Source organism: Plectrocnemia conspersa, unplaced genomic scaffold, assembly GCF_051122295.1.
Source record: "Plectrocnemia conspersa isolate PC_06_02 unplaced genomic scaffold, ASM5112229v1 ptg000011l, whole genome shotgun sequence".
Lineage (NCBI taxonomy): Eukaryota > Metazoa > Arthropoda > Insecta > Trichoptera > Polycentropodidae > Plectrocnemia > Plectrocnemia conspersa.
In genome coordinates, this window is record NW_028277175.1 from 12,942,287 (window position 1) to 12,966,844 (window position 24,558).

Below are 24,558 nucleotides of genomic sequence, written 5' to 3' on the forward strand. Positions count from 1 at the left end.
AAAGCTGTTTTAAATAAATTGGCCATACGAACATATAAAAGTATTGCATCGGAACTATTTCTGGCCAAAAATCATATATCATAACAGGAGACGTTTAACTCTTATATCCAGCAGTGGATACAAACTTTAAATCACTAGTAATGAAAGGTTATGTACGTGTGTAGTGAACCCATACAATACAATACGTGACGGCGATAACTAAACAAAAATTAGCAATCGATCTTTTTCTCTATTCTGTATTCGAATCGAAATATGTATTATTACTTTTATATTCAAACAGGAAATGGCAAATATACACTATCGGTTAGTTACTAGCCATAGCGTAATTTTGTTAATATATTATTTAATAATTAATTATATTAATTATTCTTTAAGGTAATTGTTAGCTAAGTCAGTCGCAAATCTGTTTTTTTAATATCAATCAAGTATGTTATGTGTTTCAATTATTTTACAAATGCGAAATGTTATGTGTAGTTTAAATTTTTGACCGAGTCAAAGATTACTTAATGTGGGAGATTTCTCTTTTCGTTGTTAAACTGGTCTTCATGGTGACCTCTCTACGATTTACGAATGTATATTTAAAAAAAAAACAATAAAAGCTTAATTACTGGTATTTAGTATTATTAACACTATAAAGGCCAAGTTGCTTTAAGAATTATTAAATAAATATTTGAAAAAAAAACAACTTTAATATTTTTTGTTGAAGAGGTTGAGAATCTCTGCATTCTTTTTAAAAAAAAATATTTATTGGTTGGGCATAGACTTATAATTCTTTAAGAAAAATGACGCAGTGGGTGTATAAATGCTCTTTTTGATACCCAATTATTAAATATGTAAATAGTAAGATGTTAAGCAAACACATTATGTTTATTATTGTGTTATAGTAAATTATAATATAAGTTCTTGTCGCATCGTTTTATCTTAGAATTGCAATACCACGTCGCTACCATGCCTGAGTTTCCTTTGTTAATTAACTCTCTAATTGCTGTAAAACAGGTACATGGAAAACTTCATATAGCTGAAAGCACTATGGACTCTAATTAATCTCAAGTGCATCCGCTTGTGCCACCTGGGTTATTGAATTACCATATTTTGTAATGAAATGACCTGAGTGAAATGTCATTTATACCGATAGATAAAAAGTTATTTAAATGAAACGCCCTAATTAAGTCAATTTATATAATTTGAACACAAAATTATCATTACAGATTATAAAATTTACAATTTTTATAAATGACGAGTATGAGAATTTATCAAAAGCTCTATTCTAATTTTTTGAACGTTCGAAAATTAAAAATTTCAGAATATAAAAAAATATACTAAACTTAATTTTTATATAAAAATAAATTTAATAGTTATATCGAGTAAGCTTCATAAAAAAAGACAACCCTATAATTCCATCCAAATTATCGAAAGTATCATAACATGATAATTAAATAATTAAAAAAGTTAAATTATACATATAAAACACAAACTTAACGCAACAAATTAAAATTACTATATTAGTATATGTAATTAAAATTATCACAATAATCGTAACATACATATAAACATCAATTAAAAACAATAAATAAATACACCAAATAATATTGTATATAAAAAGAAACAAATCTTGGTAAAAAAATCATTAAAAATATTTAAATATAATTTGGTTCATTAAAATGGCACAGATTGTATTATTATAATTTAAGTTAATTATAATTAAAATAAAATATTATAATAATGTAAAATTCATACAATTACATTAAATAGAAATTAATAAAATTCAGAGACATCTATGGAAAATTTCTTAAACACTATAACGAAAATTGTAGATATATATAAAATAAATATTTTGTATTATTACTAAATTATAAACATAATTTTTATATTAAAATAAATATTGCACATATTATTATTTATTATAATTTAAAATAAAAAAAGTAAGTAAGTTAACATATAAGTATAAATACACTTATATAGAATATAAAAACATTAGCACTTAATGGATGAAGTGAACCAACAATGAAAAGCATAATACTGTACCATTTTCTTGTTACAAAGATGGGTAAGAAATATAACTTACTGATTTTATTTATAAAACTACTAAATATCCACAATTTAAAACCCATGATTCTAGTCTAACATAATCAATAAAAATAATGATTTTTAAGTATAATATTTAACAAAGTAAAATACTGAAAAACAATAAACTTCTACAGATTTTTTTTAAACGAAGATCAACTACATAAATATTAACAAGAATTTATTAGGCAAAAAATAACGGCAGATCAGAAATCCATGTGCTATTTTACATATAAATCGAGTTAGATTATCTTTGTGGCAAAAAGGAGCAATATTGTTGTAATATACTTTATAGCGTTTATTTTAGTTCACTTTACCTATAGAGCGCATATAATAAGGATTTGTTAAAATTAATCTTTATACTTCTACAATAAATTGTTTATGGTAAAATATTTGGCACAGAAAATTTGAGAACAAAGTTTTTATCTTTAATTAATATCGATTTTTTTTATCAACTTATGAACATAAATTAATTTAAAATAAGATATACCTAGTTGACAGGCATCGATTTTTATAAAAAAAAACTGTTATTAAAACTGATATTAAACATGTAATAAATACTAAAAACTGATAAACATCAATACTGATTCATAAACAGCATTCATAAACTCATAAACAGCATTCCTTGTTTAATAACTACTGGACACGATTTTTTTTACTATAAATCTATGTGACGGTTTTATTATCAGACTTTTATTCAATCTGCCTAAGCTCGCTTACTAATATTTAATTACAATAATAACTAAACATACATAAAATCAAAAACAGATCATCTATGCGTAAGATTTTAGCTGAATCCATAAGATTATTTTTTATTCTTAACTTTAAGAACGTTCTAAAAAAAGCATTAGTCTTTTAGAAAAGATAATGTTACATCATAGAAATATTGAAGATGAAATAAATATTATTTCACTTCAAAACTAACCTCTATATTTATATAAGAAATGCGTTCAATTTTGTAAAACAAAACGATTAAAACAACTGATATTTCCAAACTGATAAGGGTTTCTTGAATACTGCCACCTGTCCTTGTTCTTTACCGCCTATTACATAAACGTACAACGGAATTACAACATTGGACGTAAAACACGTAGTATCATGAGCTTCTTCTTCGACAGCTACTTCTTTATTCCTTTGCCTTTCAGCCCTGCTAGAGCTCTTGGCTCTCGGCTTAACGTTAACATCTTTACTTTGATATGGACTACAAGGCGATTCGATCGTTAACGATCTTGGTGGCAATCTATTTTCGGATATAATTGTAGTTTTCATATTTTCATTCTTTGTATAAGTGCTTGTTTTACTCATTTCCTGCATCTCTACCATATCGTCCATCAAAAACAACTGATGACTATCGCTTCTGCTATCAGTGATGCCGCTGTCAGGAGTATTCAACATCTTAGCTATTTGACTATTTGTGCCCGTAATAGATGCATCTTGATATAAGGACGATTTTGAATTATTGCCTAAGATTGTATGAATATCAGGGCCCATATAGTTTGGATTGCAAAATCCGAACGCTGTATCAGAATGCTTCATATTTGACTTGACACTCTGAGTCATATCGCTCATTTCTATATCTCCATTTGGAGTATAGCATTTATTTGACATACTATACGTACTGATAGACGATATCTTATTCACCGCTTCAATGGACGCGTAATCAGAAGTGGATATGTTTTCGTCGGAAGCTTCTTCAAGATCTGGATAATTCTGAAACCGAACAGATGTCGATTTTGGTATTCTCGGAAGGTTCTCATAAGTGTGATTATCAACTGCGAACGTATTCAAATGGGAGCTGAAACTATCGTCTCGATTAGGTTGCATCTTTTTGTGAATGATAGCAAAGTCACAAGGAGTCGGAGCTGGAAGAACTTGAACAATGTCATGATCGTCAATCGGCGGATCAAATACATCATTATTGTATCCTTCTTCTTCTTCTGAATCTAAAAACACTAATCTAGCTGCTTCCACTGGAGTCAAAACGGGAGTAGTTAAAGTTAAATCGCTAAAGTTTGGCACCGATATGGGCTCTCTAGGCATTTCTCTCTTTCTCCATTCGTTGATGGATGCTTGATGTCTACTTATATACGATTTAGCATGCGGAAAATCTCCAACTTCAGGTATCACCGGTGATATAAGACCGTTCATAGCAACTCTACGTTTGTTGATCACATGTGCACTCTGAGATTTCACCATTGAATTCTTAGTTATGTGTGTATCGTCTGGCCAGTCGCATTCAGGTTGATTTGCGATATTTTGATGTATCAAGCTTTCAGTAGAATCGTTATTACTTGTCAAAACTGTATAGCTGCATTTATTTTGGCCTAATCTAGAAATGTTTATATGTGAAAGCTTTGAAATTTCTTTGAAGATTCCTCCTGTGTTCATTTGAGTCGAAGCTATGAGTTTTGTATTCTCATTGCTTTGGCAAGGACTCCCGTCAATGTAATTCTTATTCGATGCTTTGAATACGTATGTCTTCTCGCAAGGCGTCACTTTATTGTTTGGTAAATAAGAACTATGTCTATTTTTATCATTGGTAGGGCATCTAGAACGGGAACGGCTTCTAGGTCCTCCCAGAGGAGTTGAACACGTATCAATTTGTAATTCAGATACAGCGATGGCTATACTTTCAGAACGAGGCTGAGGTTTCTTTCCAGACACATGCAATTTATCCCATGTCTCGGTTACTAAAATATTAAACGCATTATGAATACATAATCAAATTATTTCAAATCAAAATTTATTAAATTATATATACCAAAGTGGAATCTCCATAGTTCGTTTGTCATTTGCCCGTTGTTTTCTCCGCCGAATATAAACATGTAACCGGGCAATCTGCATGCTGCGTGAGAATGAAGTGGTCCCGGAGAAAATTTGCAGCGCAATTGGTGCCACTGTCCTGATACTAGAATATGTATGTAATATAAACATAAAGTTAGGTATATTTATCTATATGAAATGTAAACATAATATTTGTTATCTTTACAAGAGGGACAAAAAACTGTACATTACTTATCTGATGTTCTTTAAACTATATTTTCTGTTGTAATTTATTCATTTATGACAATAGGGTTGTAAAATAAACCATGACACTTATGATTACTTGGTATTAATCAGAATAGCATTATTAAATAATTTTACTTGAAAGTAGTTTATTTACACTTATAGCCACCAATATGTTATTAAAAGATCTAACCTGTGTCCCATTTCCAACAGTCTGATTTTTCATTTAGATCTTGCATTCCACCATAAATCCACATGGCGTCGTCGTGTATCACAGCTGAATGTTTGTGTCTGCTTGGAGGTATACAACCACCTCTTGATGTTGATGATAGTAAATGCCATGATTTTGATTCTACAATATAGTAAAAAAATAATTAATAAGAGTTATAAATAATCATTATATTAGGTAATCAAAAATAGTATTTCGGTGGGATCAAGTAAATCATGTTTGTACAATGCAGCATTGCTATTGTAAAAAGTATTTAATGTGATTTTATATTAAAATAGCAAAGAATATACTTGGCTTTCATTTAATGAACAAATATCGATATAATTTAATTATAAGGTAGCAAAGAATTATTCTCAAAGTTAATCGTCAATTACTTGTTAATACAGAACGGTTTGCTATGAATTTATAAATCAACTAAACTTATTTATATCAAAGATTCAAAGTTTTTCAAAAACAAACAATACTTGAAATCAATTTCTTAATTAAAAATGTGATTCATAGTGTGTATTGACTTAATTGACAAGTAGTGGATGAGTGGTTGAGAAGCTACTAGTAATCTAGTTAAATAAGTTATCACAACACAAACTAACATTCAAAGTTGGTAGCCCTATTATGCTGAATTTAGGAATTATTTTTTATTTTTTACGTTTCTATTTTTAGGAATGTAAAAAAATGTCGGTCATGTCCAACGCATGTGTTTAGAGCAAAGATCTATAGTATAGTTACTATACTATAGATCTTATACAGTCACATTTAAAAGCAATAAATTGGTTGACTTGAGAGATGAATGCTTCTTTGATTATTACAGTGTCATAAGCAGGGCATCCAAAACAGAAATCCTGGCACGAAAGCTATTAATTATATTAAAGCCCAAAATTTGTCTTTAAAAGAGAGTAACTGTCAAAATTACTAAATGGTGAAATTGTTTCTTGTCTTCGTCGATAAATTTATTGATGAACGTCGATAAATCTATAGATGAAATTAATAATGAAATATCATCACGCTACAAAATAATATTTATGCTGGATATGATATTATTATTTAAAGTATATTTTTGATTACCTAATAAGCATACTCATACAATTACCAAAATAATATGCCCAAAAGTCATTCAGAGATCCTTTCAAATCTTGATATCCACCGTATATGAGCATAGCTCCACGGTGCACCAAAGCCGTGTGACCTCTGCGTCCATTGGGAGAAGCTGCGCCTTTCCTCGAAAGCTCTTTACACCATTTATTATTCTGTAACATGAAATAACATTTAAATTCTATTTATATTTATAAGATAAACTGACACACGTTACACTTACTTGAATATCATATATCCACAAAGGAGTTTCAGTGCTTGAAAATCCAACTTCTCCTCCGAAAACGTATATACAGCCTTGGTGCGCAATGGCACTGTGCTCCTGGAGAGAGGGTGGACAATCTCCGGTAGGCTTTAACTGTTCCCATTTTCCCTCACCTGAAAATAAAAAAATAAAATATTGATTTATGGTGTGGTTACATCGCCTGACCTGTTACTTGGAACGTTACACGTGGGGGAATCAATGCACGACAGTAAAATAAACACCGCACGTGCATTAAATATTTAAAAAGGGACTATTCCCACAGCGATCGTGTGCTATGACCGTATGATGTCTGAGGGAATACCCTTTTCCCTAAGTGGTCTTATATGAGGCGGCATGTAGGCTTATCAAAAAGTAATGACATACCAAATATATTTTTGAGAAAACCGTAGAAAACATCGCTCCATCGTTTTTAGTCACGTATATTCACGAATAAATATGCACGTATATTCTACACTACTTTAATTTTAATTGAAATTACTTTGAAGAAATATAAATATAGATTTGAAAAAACAGGCAAATTTCTCTTGTGTGAACATCGCTAATAGTTATAATTTAAATGAGCAATATATAAAGTATTTGTTTTTACCTTACAAAAATGCACAGACAATTCGTTTTAAGGAACGAAGTATTTATTTAAATGCACATATCTCTTAAAATAATTCTCTGTTAAATAGCACCCCTTTACATACAGACATAATTTTAATTATTTTTTCTTCGATTTTTTTCTCCTTATGGTAGTTTTAATAATTAACTCAGTGCAAATAAAGCTAAAGGCATTCATACTTTTCTCCACGTATTTGTGGTACTTTTTCGAAAAGTTTTTGATTCGAAGTCCACATATATATTTTCGCGTCAGTAAATCTCTTTTGTTACCAATATATGTTGATAACTTAATAAATTGGCAAGTATGAGAATAAATTAATATATTACAAGAAATAAAAAAAAATCTATCGATTGTATTCATATCGAAATGTGAGAGATTGAGTCGTATTTCTAATCTCGAAAATGGCAATGGAAACGAATAAAAAAAGCATTTTCATGTTATTTTTCAGCATAATGTGAGCTTCAGTGGAAACTTTTTTTAAACTGTTGATTTATTCATGACGACGACGAAGCGGACTCAAGTATTGCAAAGAAAATGCATAATACAAAAGGGCGCCTTTCGCACACCTGGATTGATAAATTATTTTTACTCTTGCCGTATATCATCTTGGTGCGAAATATTTCACGCGCCCATGAATATTCAAACAATTTTTTAGAGAATATTTCAGTATTTTCACACGTACATATGTACACAATAAAAAAAAATACGAAGCTAATGCGTAAGGAATTAAAAATTAAAATAATAGATAATGTTCGACCGATCAAGTAAAGTACCGTCAAGTTTTTGTGTATTTAATATTTATAAGAAAAGTCGGGTGGGTGAAGTTAAGTCTTATTTTTGTTCATAAAAAGTAATTAGGAGTCATTGTTAAAGCTAATTACTTCTATTCGGACCTTCGAAAGCGATTTGTATCAAAAAAGTTTCATAACATTCGGATACAATCAGAAACTGTGCAAATTGACAATCTGAACTCAATCCACATCTTTCTGTTAAAAGATTAGTAATTTTTGTAGCGACTCATGCATAACACGAATCAAGAGACATGGCACACACGCGTCTTAAGTCCAACGGACTTAGCATTCTTACAATACCCTCCGACGTACGGGGTTGGGATGCGGTTTACGTGCACGACGGTGTATATAACGCGGAACAAAGCCAGACTAGACACACTCGACTCCACTACGTCTCGACGCTCGGACTACTACTTCGCTACAATAATTTTTTCAACCACAGATATATACGCCGCGTCCTGTCATCACCTTCACATGCTCGAAAATAAGTACTGTTTACTTCAAGAAGGACTTACCGATACAACCGAAGATCTACTATTGAATCGACTATATGCACTGTCTGTATTTACAAATAACTAGATATTGTCTGTATTTACAAATAACTAGATTTTTTAAATCAGTCGAGTAATTTCAATATTATATTCGATTGGTATTATATTTTGACTATCAAGACATGATTCATGAAATCAGAACATTCGTCTTGACTTTAAATTTTATGAGTTGGTAGCAAACCGAAACGAAATAAAACTTACATGACAATTTTATGGTTTTACAAATATAAATAGCTTGATTTATTATTTTTTTTAAAGATGGTAAAATAAAATAAAAGTGAAATGTCAACTTTACAATAAAAAAGTGCATAGTTGACATTAATTAATTGAAATGTAGCAGAAGTATTTATCTTTTATTTAAAATGTTTATAAGATCATCCAGTTACACTTTATTTTTTTAAGTAGAAAGAGCTTTATGGTAAAGTTGTTTTATAGGTTTTGCAGTGACAATGGAATCATCAAATGAAAATTTATACTTCGGAAATATGGCATGTGTGTCAAAATGGCGAGAACAAAGTGGCGTTATTAAATAATTTTAACCCAAAAGAGGAGTTAGCTAGTTTTCACTTAAGACCATCAATGTATCGTGTTTAATGTGTATGCTACACTGAATATAATCTAATATGTATTAGACAGCAGCTAAGGAATCAGGTATCTGACGATCTGATTGTTCTCAAAATCTCAACCCAGTTAACCGTCGCTGTCAAAATTTACGGTTAGATTAACAATATGGGTGACACTATAGACAAAAACACAAGGGCAATCCATATAGTATCTAGATTATATCTAGATACTGTACGGATTGCATAATTGTATCTAGATTATTGTAATAATTTAGATAAAATTTAAGTAAGAAATACAAATTAAGAAAAACAGACAAAAAGGCAATCAAGCATCAGACTAAAACTTAAAAATAAGAATAGTTTTGTAAGTGGATAAAATTCATACTACGTTTTAAAAATAAAGTAAAGTGAGAGTAGCGATACATATTCGAGTAGGTGCACGAGGCAAAAAGACACCCCTCATCGTCGGAGACGTTTTAGGATTTTTCTCCCCTATCTGTTCAACATTGGGTTTTCAACGCGGAATCGCAAAGGAGAGAAACCCCTGCCCCGTAGGGGATTAAATATGTATGAAGAAACTACCGCTTTGACGATCTACTTCAAGATGTGTTACATTCGACGGGAAGACATGAAAAATTGGAAAAATGGTTTCGCCAAATAGGATTCATCGAGCACACAAGATGGGGATAATATTTTATTAAGGGGGTGAAAATTATTTTCAGCAAGAACGCGTTAGCATCATATGTTACAAATAATATTCGAAATGACAGGGCTCGCAATTTTAGAAGCTACAATACTTTTTTGCCATTCTTATCCATCTGACGATCTGACCTCTCCATAAATGAGCCAGTTGAATAATGTTTATTCCAGTAGTATCGAGTATTTTTTTTTCCATTGAAACTAAGGACATTTTCAGCTACAATTAGTTATACGTTTCATAGCAATCTAGAGATTGTGTTGCACAATATGTATTCAAGTAATTGAAAATCTAAATTAAGGTAGATTTTTCCGTCTAAAAATCACTTTAAGGTATGGTTTAATATTTTAATACATAATTAATAATAAAATGCACTATAACATAAAAACTTTATTTACTCAACTGTAACGTTTTCAAGATTTTACTGTAAAAACGGCCTTTCTAAGTTACATGCGGGCAAATGAGATTTTCCACGCGGTTTGTAGACCCCTGTTCTAGCATTTTAATATTTTAAAGACATTGCCTTTTATTTATAGTTGAATTTATTTTTCTTGGTAATTGGGATAATCTTAGGTTGGAGATCCGACCACTTAAGAGTCTGCAAATATGTAATTATGAACTTGTTTCACGTTTTCAGCCTATCTTTTTTCATCAAGATGCAAATAGGCGCAATAAAAATCTGCATAAACCAGAAGAAAAACTGAATCTTAAATGCTAACTACCGAGCGTAGTCCTCTCCTCGAAAAGACATTTCGTCCCCTTTATTCCTTAAGTTTCCCCCCGGCAAGCGTTTAATCTAATATCGGTCGCCATAGAGCTCCCCCAAAATTACACGGCTTTTGAAGAATATTCATATAAAATATGAAATTAAATTTCGCCGTCTATGGTACACGGTGCAATTTAAAACACGACGCCAATGTCAATTTCGTTTATGTCTCATATCTGAAATATAATGATGAAAAACGATGTGTCGTTCTCTGATATCATACAAAAATTTTATGTGTGTAGGATAAATATCCTTTCATATCTTTCTCGAACTTTTATAGTAAATTATTACATAATAAATAAATATAAAAAGACATTTTTGCGTAAAAACCGACTCGATGTATGGCCTTTAATCTTGACTGTCCATCCCATACTTAACCATTATGTTGTGCAATAAGTCAATGTCAAAAAGCAAGGAATTTCCATTAGAAGATTGATTATATAAAGGCACAGAGACGTATTTGGTGTATATTGCGGAAGGAGAAAAAGTTTTGAAGGTATTTCATCAAGATCGGTTTTTCGATCCATATTTCAAGATAAATTACTACATACAAGTAAAAGCAATATGATATGAAATTATATGTAACTAAAAATAATACTTAAGATCATTATCATTATTACTTTAAAATGGCACAAATAATAAGTATTTGTATGTGGTTGCAATTTATTTTTTAATGCCTCAATCTTTTGTGGTACACTAAAATAGTTAGGTAGTGGACCTTGAAGCTGTAAATTCAATTTATCTACCTCGTTGTGCCTGCACTACACTCTCTGGAAGTTGGCTAAGGTTGGCCAAGTGGGCTACTTCGGTTCTGCTCGCTCTAAAATCTCAGGGAAGTTGTCCGAGGATACCGAGAACGGGAGGTAAACTGGGGGTAATTCAGTCGACTTGGCCAGTTTCGACCGCTTCCGAACATTGTCGGCAAACCGAACGACCGAAGTCAAAGAAACTGAAGTCAGAGCTGCTCTTTCGAGCGTGAGTGGTGAGATACTTCCCTTTTCGCTCTCTCGCGTGTTAAGTGACGAGAGTGAGAGAGATAATGATATGGTTTTTCGCAAACTGAGATAGAACGAGTAGCTCGGTTCAAGTTCAGTATGCGCGTAGGCGTCCTATGGTTAACACGCACGTCGAGCGCTGCATCGTGGTCACGTGGTCAAGTTATACCACGTGCTTATTGGGGACTTTAACATACTTTTACTGACGTCTTTGAATATTTTAGGGCACCAAAAGGGATTAATTATATTTTTGATAGTATATTCTTCTAACAGATAACGTTATTATATTTTTTTCATGTAAAATTAAATAATTAAAAAATAATTAGTGATACTTGATTTTGTTATAAAAATCGTTTCGAATATCCTAATGTATTTTCCTAGATCGGTTTATATAAATGTCACACCATAACGAATTCTTATTTAGAATCGGTGGCGACAAATTCTAGGATAGTCACAGATGTAGTATTTGTATTCTGAAGTATCATTTTTATGCCTTATGGCATTTTGCAAAAGCCGACAAAGATTTTGCGTAAATTGAATATTTACGACCGAAAAGTTTCACTGATATTGTATTGGTGAGTGCCCACACAAACTTTTATAATTATCAGTAGCGTAATTTTAATAATATGACAATTTAAAAATTGCGATTATTTGGCACATTTTTCGATCGCGCGCAAATATGCCAGCTGTACATGACAGCAGCCGCCGTGCGTACGTCATTCACGCCCGCCGTCCGGACGGCATATGAAATTTGTGGCAGTGTGGCCGCTACTCGGAAGTCGGCGACCTTGGCCGACTGCAGTTGAACTTCGGTTCGGACAATTTCCAGTGAGTGTAGTGCAAGCATTAAATATGTAAACCATATATGTCGATTCTTCGTTGTTAAATAATTTAGACAATCCAAAATACGCGATAGCATTTTCCAATTATATATCCATCTAATTTCAATGTAATACAAAATATCGTTGTGCATAGAGGCCATACTTTTACATTTATGCTAAAATAAAATACTATTAGTGGGTTTTCTTATAAAAATTACGACTTTAATATAATTATTTAAGATTTCTAAGAGTTCGGGAAGCATTACTTTCGATGCAGGCATTTGACGATGGATTACACAGTGATCAATATTCGCAACTGCTCGAATCTTTAAGGTTACTTCAGAATGTACTCCTGTTATTGCTGGGGCACCGTCTGTGCAAAGACCGATAGCCCGCTTCCAATCTAAACAGTGTTTTATAAAATATTTGTTTATGAATCGAAATATTTCTGAGCTGGTTGCACTTTTTGATAAATTCCAAGCATTTAAAATTTCCTCATAAAATTTACTATTTATATTAAGTAACTTGTCGATATAAAAATAAATATTTTGCACAAATTAAATTTAAAAAATCATATTTATATAATATCACAGTAACTGGTTGTCGACTCCTAACGTGTTCTAGTCCAGCGTGCGTGTCTTTTGAATAAAAAGTGGAAACTCTGACGTTCACTGGTGTGGAAAGTTCGGATATCGAAGTAATCGAGGAAGAAAACGCCGATTGTCAACTCAGTAACATGTTAATTAAAGAAGAATTAAACAATGCATTATTGAACCATCATAATATTACAACCGTGAGAAATAAAAGATTAAGAATCTATATATTTTGTATAAATCATTGCTTACAATTAAAAGAGAGTATTTTCTACAGTCGGAATATTTATCACGAAAACTAGGAGTATACTATCTGATTCGTCCTTAAATTTATTTTGACCTACAAAAGTATCATATTTTTTTATGACCAAATCGATATAGTAATTTCGTTGCAAAAAATTGTATTATACATATCCATTAAATAAATATCTAATTTGTTTAAAAAAATGTTTACCTATCATGTTTAGCATATACCCATGTTTTTCCACAGATAATATAAGCTACATTTTTAAAATCAATGTTTTAACATGATTTAAATAAATAATATTCAAAGTCTCGAATTGAAAACACCTGAGACATAATCACAGAAAACTTTTTTAAACATAAAAGATCCCGGAACTTACTTTTTGTGAAGCATTTAACGAAATAAAATTATATTAAATATCATTTAAATTAAATTTAAAGCAGATTTTCCTATGCTATAAAGCGCAAAAAATTATATGAGAGATTTATTTATTTAAAATTTTATTGATATGAGTATATCGGTCAAAGTGTATTCAAATCGAATTTTGGTCAATAGGAGGGCGCAAAAACAATTATCACTTCTCAGAAGTCAAAAATTCACGTTAAAAGCAATAAAATAGGGTCGGCGCCGGCACGATTTTATTGCTTTTGACGTGGATTTTTGACTTCTGAGAAGTGATAATTGTTTTTTGCGCTCTCTTATTGGTCAAAATTCGGTTTATATGTGCTTTATTTGATTCTCACTCATTGAAAATCGTAATATTGTAAAAAAATCGTAAATTAAATTGTAGCACATATTTTTTATACATACTTTCCATAGCTTCTTATCATACCAATATTGCCATATTTTCTGTAATTTTTTGATATTTTTTTAGTGAGACTAGCAGCTAAGAAGTAACCGGAATTTTCTTTCATTTTTAAACTTAAAAATAACGACGTCATATTGACGTAAAAATAGAGAAATGAATGTTTTTTAAACATTGAAAATATTGTAAAAAAAAAAGTTACCGGAACGCCGTTCCACCGCATTACATGACAACAAAAGCCCTGCTTATAAACTAACATATACAAATTGTACGTAACGGTATCAATTTTTCGCACAAAAAAAAACAAATATCATCGGCGAACTTTGTCTTTATAAAAAAACGAAAATAAACACTCCTGACACGAAGGTCAGAACAGCTTAAAATATTTGGTAATAAGGATTAATAATACAATTTTAGAGGTAATTGTAATTATATAGTTAAAATACTAAGTTTATTATTTGACACGATGCATATATTAATAGAGTAGAATAAATATAATGTGAATTTATTTAATACCATAAATAAAAACATATTTATTACTAGCTAAATCTAACAATATAAGTACGTCTAAAAGAATATTGTATAAAGGTGAGGGCTTATCCCTAGGATAATCCGCTGAAGTAAAATATAGCGGGTTTTCCGAGAGTCAAGATAAAGGAACCAATTTTAATCAAATACTTTCCTTTATTATATTTTATATTTTTCGTGTATTAGCATTAACTAATATAAATGAAGAAATATAGGTATACTGTCACTGATTATCCAATTAAAAAAAATCACGGTCATATGCATTATAAAACTGTTATTTATGAACCGGTTAATAATAGATTACGGTATTTAAAATTACGCGCATTCAATATCTAAAAATATAGTAAGCGCGAGATTTATGTAACACTGGAATCAATAAACTCATTCCAAGAAAAAATATTTTTAATCTTATCATTATATACTATTTTTTGTATTATTGTGTGGCTATACGTCACAAATTGTAGAGGAACGTCAAGGAAATGGGATTGGCTTATTGAGCAAATATTTAACAAATATAAACCAAACGCTTTTAAGTAATCGTTCAAGGTAACATTCAATATATTTCAAACGTTATTAATAATTTCATACAAATTAATAACGTTTAATGTTCTCATACTTAAGAAACGCTTATTTATTTAAAAACATGTTTAAACACAATTAAGCCAAGACAATTACAAGTTAAATATAATGAACAAAGTTAATTAATCATTCGCCACTGAGAGCTTGTTTGAATAAAAACAACGGTTAAAATTATCAATTTAATGAACTCTTACATTTGAAATAACGAATCTAACTTCAGATTAATTTAATTTACTTATTATATATTATCTGTATGCACGATTACGTAAAAAGATAAGATAAAGTCTATAACATGTTTATAGAAGTGAGTGAGATACATTAAATAAATATTTTATTATCATTCATAACTTTACTATCTATATTTACGATCAATATATGTAAAAAATAGCTTACTGAGAGTGTATGCCCAGAAATCTTTAAGTGGCACATTTCCGTTCTTTCCACCCAAGAGATAAATCTTCCCAGACAGTAAAGTGGCCGAATGCTTCGTCCGAGCCGGTGGACATCCTGAATCAGCTGATCCTGTGCCTATCCCGGGGCACACAGGACTCCACATATCTGAAATAATAATATTAATTAATATGTTATATCATTATTTTTATTTATATAATAATAACCAATAATATTTTGGCGAGTATAACGCGACATTGCCGTTTGAACGTTCATTGACGTTTAAAATAGCACAACTGTCAGATATGGAGATAGCAACGACGATACGTGGACAACATGCATGAGTGTAAAAATAACTGTCTATATTGACGATATATAACATTTTCATTTGTTTTAATTTGAAAGAGATATAAAATTACAATACATAAAAAATTAGGACCAATTAGCATTTAAAAATAAGTTAATATATACTATTTTGTATGACAGAATAATATGATTTTCTAAACTTAACCAGATGTTTTTAAAGCGAACGATGTTAAAAAATGTTTTTATCCATATTTTTTATTTCAAATACAGCGAAACTTTCGTTAAAAAATATTAGGTAAATAATATGTACAATGAGGAAGGTCTAGGAAATATATGCAAATCATTTTATTTAATTATTATATTATTTTAATACATATAGAACATTCACTATGTAAAAATGGACTACAAACGATTGCTTTGTTTGGACTAGAAACATCCAACTCACGCAGAGTATCTGATTTTTCAGCAACCATTTCATAAAAAGCAGTACTGAACATTTGAACACATAAAACATAAAATTGATCGATCTATCGTTTCATTAAATTTAGGACCATTTTATAAGATACTTTCTTTACTGATAATGCAAATAAATTCGCAAGATTATTTTGCTATATTTTACACCTTCGCGCTTTTAAACACATTGTTAGAATTGAAATCTGATAACGCAATGTTGTCAATCAAGTGAAAATATCACTTCTTTTTTCATCTGTACTTTCACAAAGTAACATACAATTTAATAAAAATAAATATTTTTTATGTAGACTTCTAAATAGATCAACCTTTATACATATATCTAGTACATAACATTTATCTTTTAATTAAATGGTTCTATATCCAAATAGCATAACACCGACAAGGAGATTAATATCTTCTGGAATTCATTGGGGACCGAAGGCATAACAGAATGAAATGTCTATAACTCCATTAGTGACCGCAGTCACCGAAATTACATTAGAAGGGAATGTTGAGGGTTAAAGGACTTCAATCATAATGACGTTTAAATATTAATATATTATTTTTATGCCATTTCAATGTAATATTTAGATACATAGACGTTAAAAAAATACTTGTTTGAAAGAGCAACATCATATTTTGCACAATGGCGCAAATATCAAAGGGCTGCTACGTCGGAGTGAAAATGATGAGAAAGCTGAAAAATACATCCGCTCTATTGCAGACAAAGGAAATGAAAGTGCGATGACAATTCAGAGCAGACACTTTTCAAACAGCGATATTTACCCATAAAGCCGACTTTTAATGCAAAAAAGCATTGCGTAATTTTCTGGAAATATGTTCGTCGCTTTGCGCAATATCGTATTATATAAACGTAAAATAAGGAACGACCCTCGATTATACACGGTTGAACGATTCAGTTATCGATTAAGTTTAAATATAATGGAAAGCTTGTGGACCGTGAGGAATAGCGATAAACCGCAAGATCATTTTCAGCATTAGTAGACACTTCTCTTAATATATGCTGTAAGAGAGCGATTCAAAGGAAATTTAAAAAAAATTACATAGTTGACACAAAATACAGAGTAAAACAGAGATGGGACTTGTAAAGAATGCGGTCAACTTTATTTTAAAAATGTAAAATAAATGTATCACTACTCGCAAATAATCAAAATATTTAGGATAGTTTTATATTATGGAAGTATTAATAAAAATCTTTCCTGTGACCTATTTTTGGGGTATAATAATAAAAGCATCGCTAGGGTGAGGTTTGACTAGTAGGTGGATATATGATATACGTATGTATATGATACTCAAAGTGCATGTATTCGATTACTGCAATCCACTTTGATGTCACTAAATTTGACGAGTGATGGAATTTTCTATTCCATCAATTAACTATTATAATTACTTATAGAAATATTTATTATTGCCACTTTGCTCCCCTTATTTTGATATGATATGAAAATTGACTAATTATATATAAAAGATTTAACAATTACAGTATTTTATTGAATTAAAAGTAAACCACAAAGCATTGTCCTCATTGTCATCGTTGAGTTGTCAATTATTTCAGTAAGAAATTTAAATTTATAAGTAGACCTTATATACACAGATTATGAAAAGGCGTTCGATAAAGTCAATTATTGCAATTTATTTTCTGATTTTCTGAAGGTCTCTACATATTTATTCTCAAATTACCGAGCCGATAGATAATTGCATTATCAATGACCTCGATATCGGCGGAATACTCCTACCAGTTCGGTTGATATATTCTAGACACTCTTCCTTTACTAAGAATCTTGTTGTTACTAGTGGGTGCTGTCCCTAAAAATTTTTCAATCCCGTGATTCTGGATTGAAAATCCGTAGAATCCCAGATTTTTAAATTTTGTAAATATCAAAGGAGGACAATAAAAAAGTGTCACCTCGGACTTTTTTATATGGAGCTAAGCCCAGTTTTTTAAATGTGAACCCCGGAAGTCAGAATTATTAAAATTAAAATATGTGACGTTTGAGAAGCACTGGAAATTTAGCCTACACATTCAGACACTTGGTAAAGATGCTTAGTTTTATATTGAAAAAATGTGCGCTACCCTAGAAATAATTTATTATTGTACACTTTTTATGATGCCTTATTCTGCAGCATACTAGAATCTGGCTCTCGTACACATACGGTGAGTTGGTTCAGCTCATATGGAACAATGCACACCTGTTCAGGTGATTTGTATCTGTATTTTTTTTTTTAATTGTTATATTTGTTATGCTCTTTGCCATTGTGACGCATAGGGTTAACCTGTCATGTTACGATGGTCTTAATTTTATTAAATAAATAAATATTACTTAACACCAGGGCTGTGGAATCGTTGAAAATTTTTCCCGACTCCGATTGAATTTAAAAATTTCGATAAGATAAAACCTTAAAATATTAAATTTATTTTAATGTAAATAATAATTTGGCATACAATTTACGTGATTTTTCTATACATATTAGAAATGTTATCGAGGTCTGAATTTTTATGACAGGATGTGAGTCAAATGCTGTGTCAGCGAATTAGGTGTGAAAGTATTTAGTAAATACATACTATTTCTAATATGTCATATGTAAAAATGACCAGTGTAGAAACATGACTCTAGATGTTATTTACTTGGATTAGTGCCGCGCCATTGTATGTTTCTACGTTTGACCACGCCGGTCGGCTGTTTTTGTGTATTTGAATAAGTGCATAATAAGTTTTGTTTACTATATATTACTGACTTAAAACGCATCGGGGTGAAAAAGGTTAAAAAGGAGTCGAAGTCTGACATAACCAATTCCAACTCTGACTTAACAAAAACTACTTAATGGATCAACTAGTAACAGAAAATGTGTAATAGAATTTTTATGTAATGCATATTTTATTATTGTATCTGAATAAAATATGTACATTTACATTATATAAATATGCTTCATATAATAAATGAAACAAAGCTAAAGAGATAAAATAGGTCTTAAAAAGTAATCCTTTTAAGGTAGAACATAAATAAACAATATCATAAATTGAATTTCGGTAACGTCTGACCTTCTCTCGTGTTTCATTTTGAATGCGAAAAAATCATCATTTTTGAATTAAACGTGACGCATATGGTTAAGCTGTCAGGATGGTATTAATTTTATTAAATAAATAAATATTTATTAGCACCAATTATTTAATGAATCAACTAGTATAAAAAAAATGTGTTCAAGAACTTTTATGTATATTATATTATAATATTGTATCTGAATAAAATATGTACATCTACATTATGTAAATAAGCTGCACATTATAAATGAAACAAAGTCAAAGAGATAGGATAGGTCCTAAAAAGTAATCCTTTTAAGGTATAACATAAATATACAATATCATAAATTGAAATTTCGGTAACGTCTGACCTTTTATCGTGTTTCATTTTCAAAGCGAAAAATTTATCATTTTCGAATTAAGCGTCATATTTATTGTGCAAAAACAACCAATGAGAGGAGTGATTAATCAATGGGGTTTTCGACAACTTCCGACATCGTTACAAAAGCGAAATTAATTGCAAATGAAGTACTTACAAAGCCTTGAAATAATTATTATATTATTTTTCGAGTGCAAAAACGGTCCGAGGGTAGAATAAAAAAACATCCACTGCCTAGGCAGCTCATCTCAACGAGGCAAGTCGAGTAGATAAAGACGACTCGACTGAACAAAGGTGAGGAAAAATCGAGCGCTTTCAAGAGACGTCGTGAGAGCGAACATGTGAAAAAGCATTTAGCGGTTAACAGAGTTCAAATATCACATATGATTTTATATTAGCAGGGTGTATGTTAATATTATTTTAACAACATGGCTTATATATGTATCTTAAAACAATGGTTTACCTGACAAGAAATATTCTAAAAGTGAAAATACATATATCTTGCCAGCCGATTTAAAAAGTCTTAGCTCAAGGTCTGCGTAGCACAATCATACGTATATCTATTTTATAGATTAATAATATTTAAGAACATCATAAAAAAGTTGACCGTATTGTATGTATATTATATAAAAAAAAACAGTTTTATTTTAAATACATAGATAGCTATTAAAAAATAAAATAAAGTTATATATGCTCCAGTATATAACTTTGAATATGTAACAACCCAACATTTACATAAGGGTGAACTAGTTTTACTACGTTTTGAATGTATCCAATTTCATATTGAATACCTCATTTGCATGTATCGTTTGATTCTCGCGTTCATTTTTTTAAACTTTTGATGTATCGTTTTGAAGGGTATCGCCACATTAAAAGCACATGCCGCGCTATCATTCATCAGTTTCATTAGACCTGACCGTTATTTTCCCCTCAGGATAAACCCTACCTTGATTTACGATACACCCCTATGTGTAATAGGTACCTATGCTTTCGGCGGTCGGTCGTTTCTGGTCGGTATGTACGATAAATTTCCCAGACGCACAATTTTCTGGTGAAATTTCAATAACGCAAACTATTATGCAAAGACAGCGAGGGACGAAATTGGGCAATAACCGGCATGTAAGTTCAAAATTAAGATATAGCATAAGACGCCTTTCTTTATATTAAATATTATATATCAATTTGTGTAATATCACATACAAGAAAATATATTCATATGTATGATTTTTTAGTCGTGTCGTCGCTTTGAAAGGAGTACTCAAAAATATTTTATGAAGAGGCACTTCAAAAGTTACGTGCAATAAAACTGAATATATAACGAGCAATTTATGTAATAACTCAAATATATAAAGAGCTACCATGCGTGTGGTAAAAATCTCGTAAAAAAGGTTAGTATAAAGGAGTGTTTTTTTAAACCAAAAATGTATTTTTTTACATAAATTGTATATACAGGTTGAGTGAGAGTATAATATATTTTTTTATACATTATTATATATCAATGAATTGAATATTATCTATATTTAGTTATTATTTTATTATTTTATTTTATTAATTTATTTAGCTAATCTTTACATCTAACAAATTTAGTAAACATATATAAAAATATATAAAAAATACATAACAGAAAGAAAAAATAAAAATATACAATAATAAAGTCTTAATATTATAATTTATTTCTATATGTACGAAGGTGTTTTTTTATTCCATTTATGAAACCCGTTATATTTTTGCTGTTTCGGATTTCTCTTGGAAGACTATTATATAAATTAAAACCTCCGTACATAATTCCCCTAGCCGTACTCGTTTTCTTATACTTAATTATCTTCAAATTTTCTCTATTTCTAGTATTATATTTATGTACATCTTTATTTCTTATTAAATACTTATTAAAATAGTGTGGTAACATATTATTTTCTAACTTATATATAAATACTAAAACATTCATACTCAATATTTCTTGAACATTCAACCATTCTAATCTATCAATCATACTTTTACAATTAGTTAATCTATTTTTATTTAAGATTACTCTCATTGCCCTATTTTGTAATTTTTGCAACATTTGTTTATCTAATTTATTCAACATATTTAATAGTGTTGCACAATAATTAAAATGGGGCAATATTATACTATTGTAAATTAATTTTTTTGTATTTATACTTAATATATTTCTTAATCTAGATAATAAACCTATTTTTCTACTAATTTTTTTTAATATGTAATTACAATGTTCTTTAAAGTTTAATTTTGTATCAACAATTACTCCTAAATATTTTATATTATCCACTATTTCTATATTAGAGTTATTTATTACTATTTTGGTACTATCATCTAACACATTTTTATAATTAATAAACATACATTTAGTTTTATTCTCATTTAATTTAAGTACATTATTCTTTAACCATATCTCTAACACACCTAATTCATCATTCAAATTACTCACAACTTCTTCAATGTTATCACCCATGCAATAGATCAATGTGTCATCCGCAAATAGATGAACTTTACATTTTCTTACGTTATTAACTATATCATTTATATATAAAACAAACAACAATGGTCCCAATTTAGACCCTTGTGGTACTCCATAATACACTAACCTCTCTTCAGAACATACATTATTTATCTTAACTTTTTGTTTTCTTTTATATAAGTAATTATTAAACCATCTCAAAACTATATCACTTATACCTATACTCTCCAATTTCTTCAACATTATTTCTCTGTCTATTGTTTCGAAGGCTCTCTTGAAATCCAAGAAAACTGCTCCAATGATTTTGTTTGTATCCTTAGCCAACAGCCAATCATTTATCACTACTTGTAATGCAGTTTCAGTGGAATGCTTTTCTCTGAATCCCGATTGTTGTTCACATATTATGTTTTGAGAAGTAATAAATTCCTTTAATTGTTTGATTACTACTTCTTCTATTATTTTTTCTATACACGGTAGCATGTTGATTGGTCTCATTTCTTCAACTTTTTTACTATTTTTTATTTTAGGTATAGGTACAATAGTAGCAATCTTTAAATTTTCAGGCATTTCTCCTAAGGAGAGTGCTTTATTTATTAAATAATTTAATTTAGTTCCTATTATTTCCCATGTTTCTTTAATTATATTTATATCTAGTTCATCAGTACTAGTTCCTTTTTTAAATTTACATATTATGTTATGAATTTCATCTAATGATACTGATTTAAATTTACTAAATTTTACAATTATTGCTTTATTATTATATTGTACTAAATTACTAATCCTTGGAATTGAATTCACAATTTATACAATATACACATTACTAAATTATATGTATGAATATTATAACTTTAAAATTAATTTAAAATTTTAAGATGTTTTACGACCGATTTTAATATCGACGAAACTGTAAAATTACTACTGGTGAAATATAGCCTAAAATTACCGCACCAATACAAATACAACCAAAATTTAAGACGAAGAGAACATTGCAAGCGATGCAAATATATTCGTCTAAATCTGGATTCGTATGGAATTCAAACTCTCCAGAGATATTTTAGAATTAGATTTCGCAATCTTATTTTTAGATTTTAGTTTCGTCTCATGTGGGTATTATAGAATAAGCTTGATATATGTTTTCTATAACATCTGCTTTCGAATTATTTATTACTCCAAATATAAAAATATAAATCAGATACACTACTAGTGTTGTTGACAGTATGTTGCTACATAACCAAATTTATCTCCATAAACATTATAAATGCCTATATTATGGTTGTTCTCACACAATAGTAGGAATGGGTTGTATAGATTATAAATTTAACATAACAATGTAAAATGTAACGATTCATACATAACACAAAAAGACACGAATCCGCGAAATATTTCGATGAACCTAGCAGCTGTCATTAAAAACCCCGCATTCCTACTACTCCATCCGATGTGCGGAGTGGATATAAAGTTTACGCAAGCGACGGTGTATATTACACGGTACTAGATATATATATACATACACGCTCGGACTACTACTTCGCTCCAAAAAGTTCTTTACTGCACAGATAACAATCACCTCTAGGACATGCCAAAACAAGCACCGACAACTATTAGAAGGACCTTTCGACGTTACCGAAGTCTACTTTCGAAGCGACTACATACGACCTGTACACTTAATTTACCGATGCAACCGAATACCTATAGTCCAGTCAAATAAGGGTTTAACCTCGGAATGAAAGATAACAAGCTGAAATTTTGCACAGACCTTTGTTTTGGCGTTCTAAATATATGGTGAAAAGTCTCAAAAGATATCGTGTCTGCTAATCAAGATATTAAAGGTCAAAGGTCATAAAAATCGTTTTTTTGCAAATATCTCGCCTCTTTTGCGTCGCATGTCATTAAATGTTTTACAAAACTTATAGAAAATAAAATTTTCTACAAGTTTGTTTTAATTTATTTCTTCGTATGGTTAATGGTTTTCGAGATATAGCGCGGGGAGTGGGAAGCGCGCATCCGTTTATAGGATAACGCTATGTAAACTACGGAGCCAGAGTTAACTGTACATTCTTCCACAGTTTCGTAGAAAACATCGCAAATTGTTATTTGCTGAATGAACCCATCTAAAGCATTATAACTTTCAATCTCCATATCTTCAAAAATCATCATCGATAATGCAAAAAGTAATACGTATGGCCTCTGATATTTCTTGCAAAAGCGGGATCATCCAACATTTTGTCGACAGAATTCGATGCATAAATTGTACTGAGAGCTTCCTTGATTCCGCTTCCATTCATTATATACCCTATGCATCCAATAAAAGACATAAGCATATG

General features: G+C 30.2%; 1 protein-coding gene across 3 annotated transcripts in view; it reads right to left on the reverse strand.

The window, feature by feature from the left end:
* Positions 1 to 2,208: 2,208 nt before the first annotated feature.
* The window catches only part of LOC148229559 (uncharacterized), a 57,141-nt gene continuing 34,791 nt past the window's right edge, over positions 2,209 to 24,558 (reverse strand). For all 3 annotated transcript variants that reach the window (XM_088196847.1, XM_088196846.1, XM_088196848.1), the window contains exons 2-7: positions 15,584 to 15,748; positions 6,612 to 6,766; positions 6,387 to 6,543; positions 5,264 to 5,422; positions 4,826 to 4,972; positions 2,209 to 4,754 (exon numbers count right to left, since the gene is read on the reverse strand). In XM_088196847.1, coding sequence (XP_088052973.1) covers positions 3,037 to 4,754; positions 4,826 to 4,972; positions 5,264 to 5,422; positions 6,387 to 6,543; positions 6,612 to 6,766; positions 15,584 to 15,746 — 2,499 coding nt within the window. In that variant the 5' untranslated portion in view covers positions 15,747 to 15,748 and the 3' untranslated portion in view covers positions 2,209 to 3,036. The remainder of the gene's footprint in view (positions 4,755 to 4,825; positions 4,973 to 5,263; positions 5,423 to 6,386; positions 6,544 to 6,611; positions 6,767 to 15,583; positions 15,749 to 24,558) is intronic.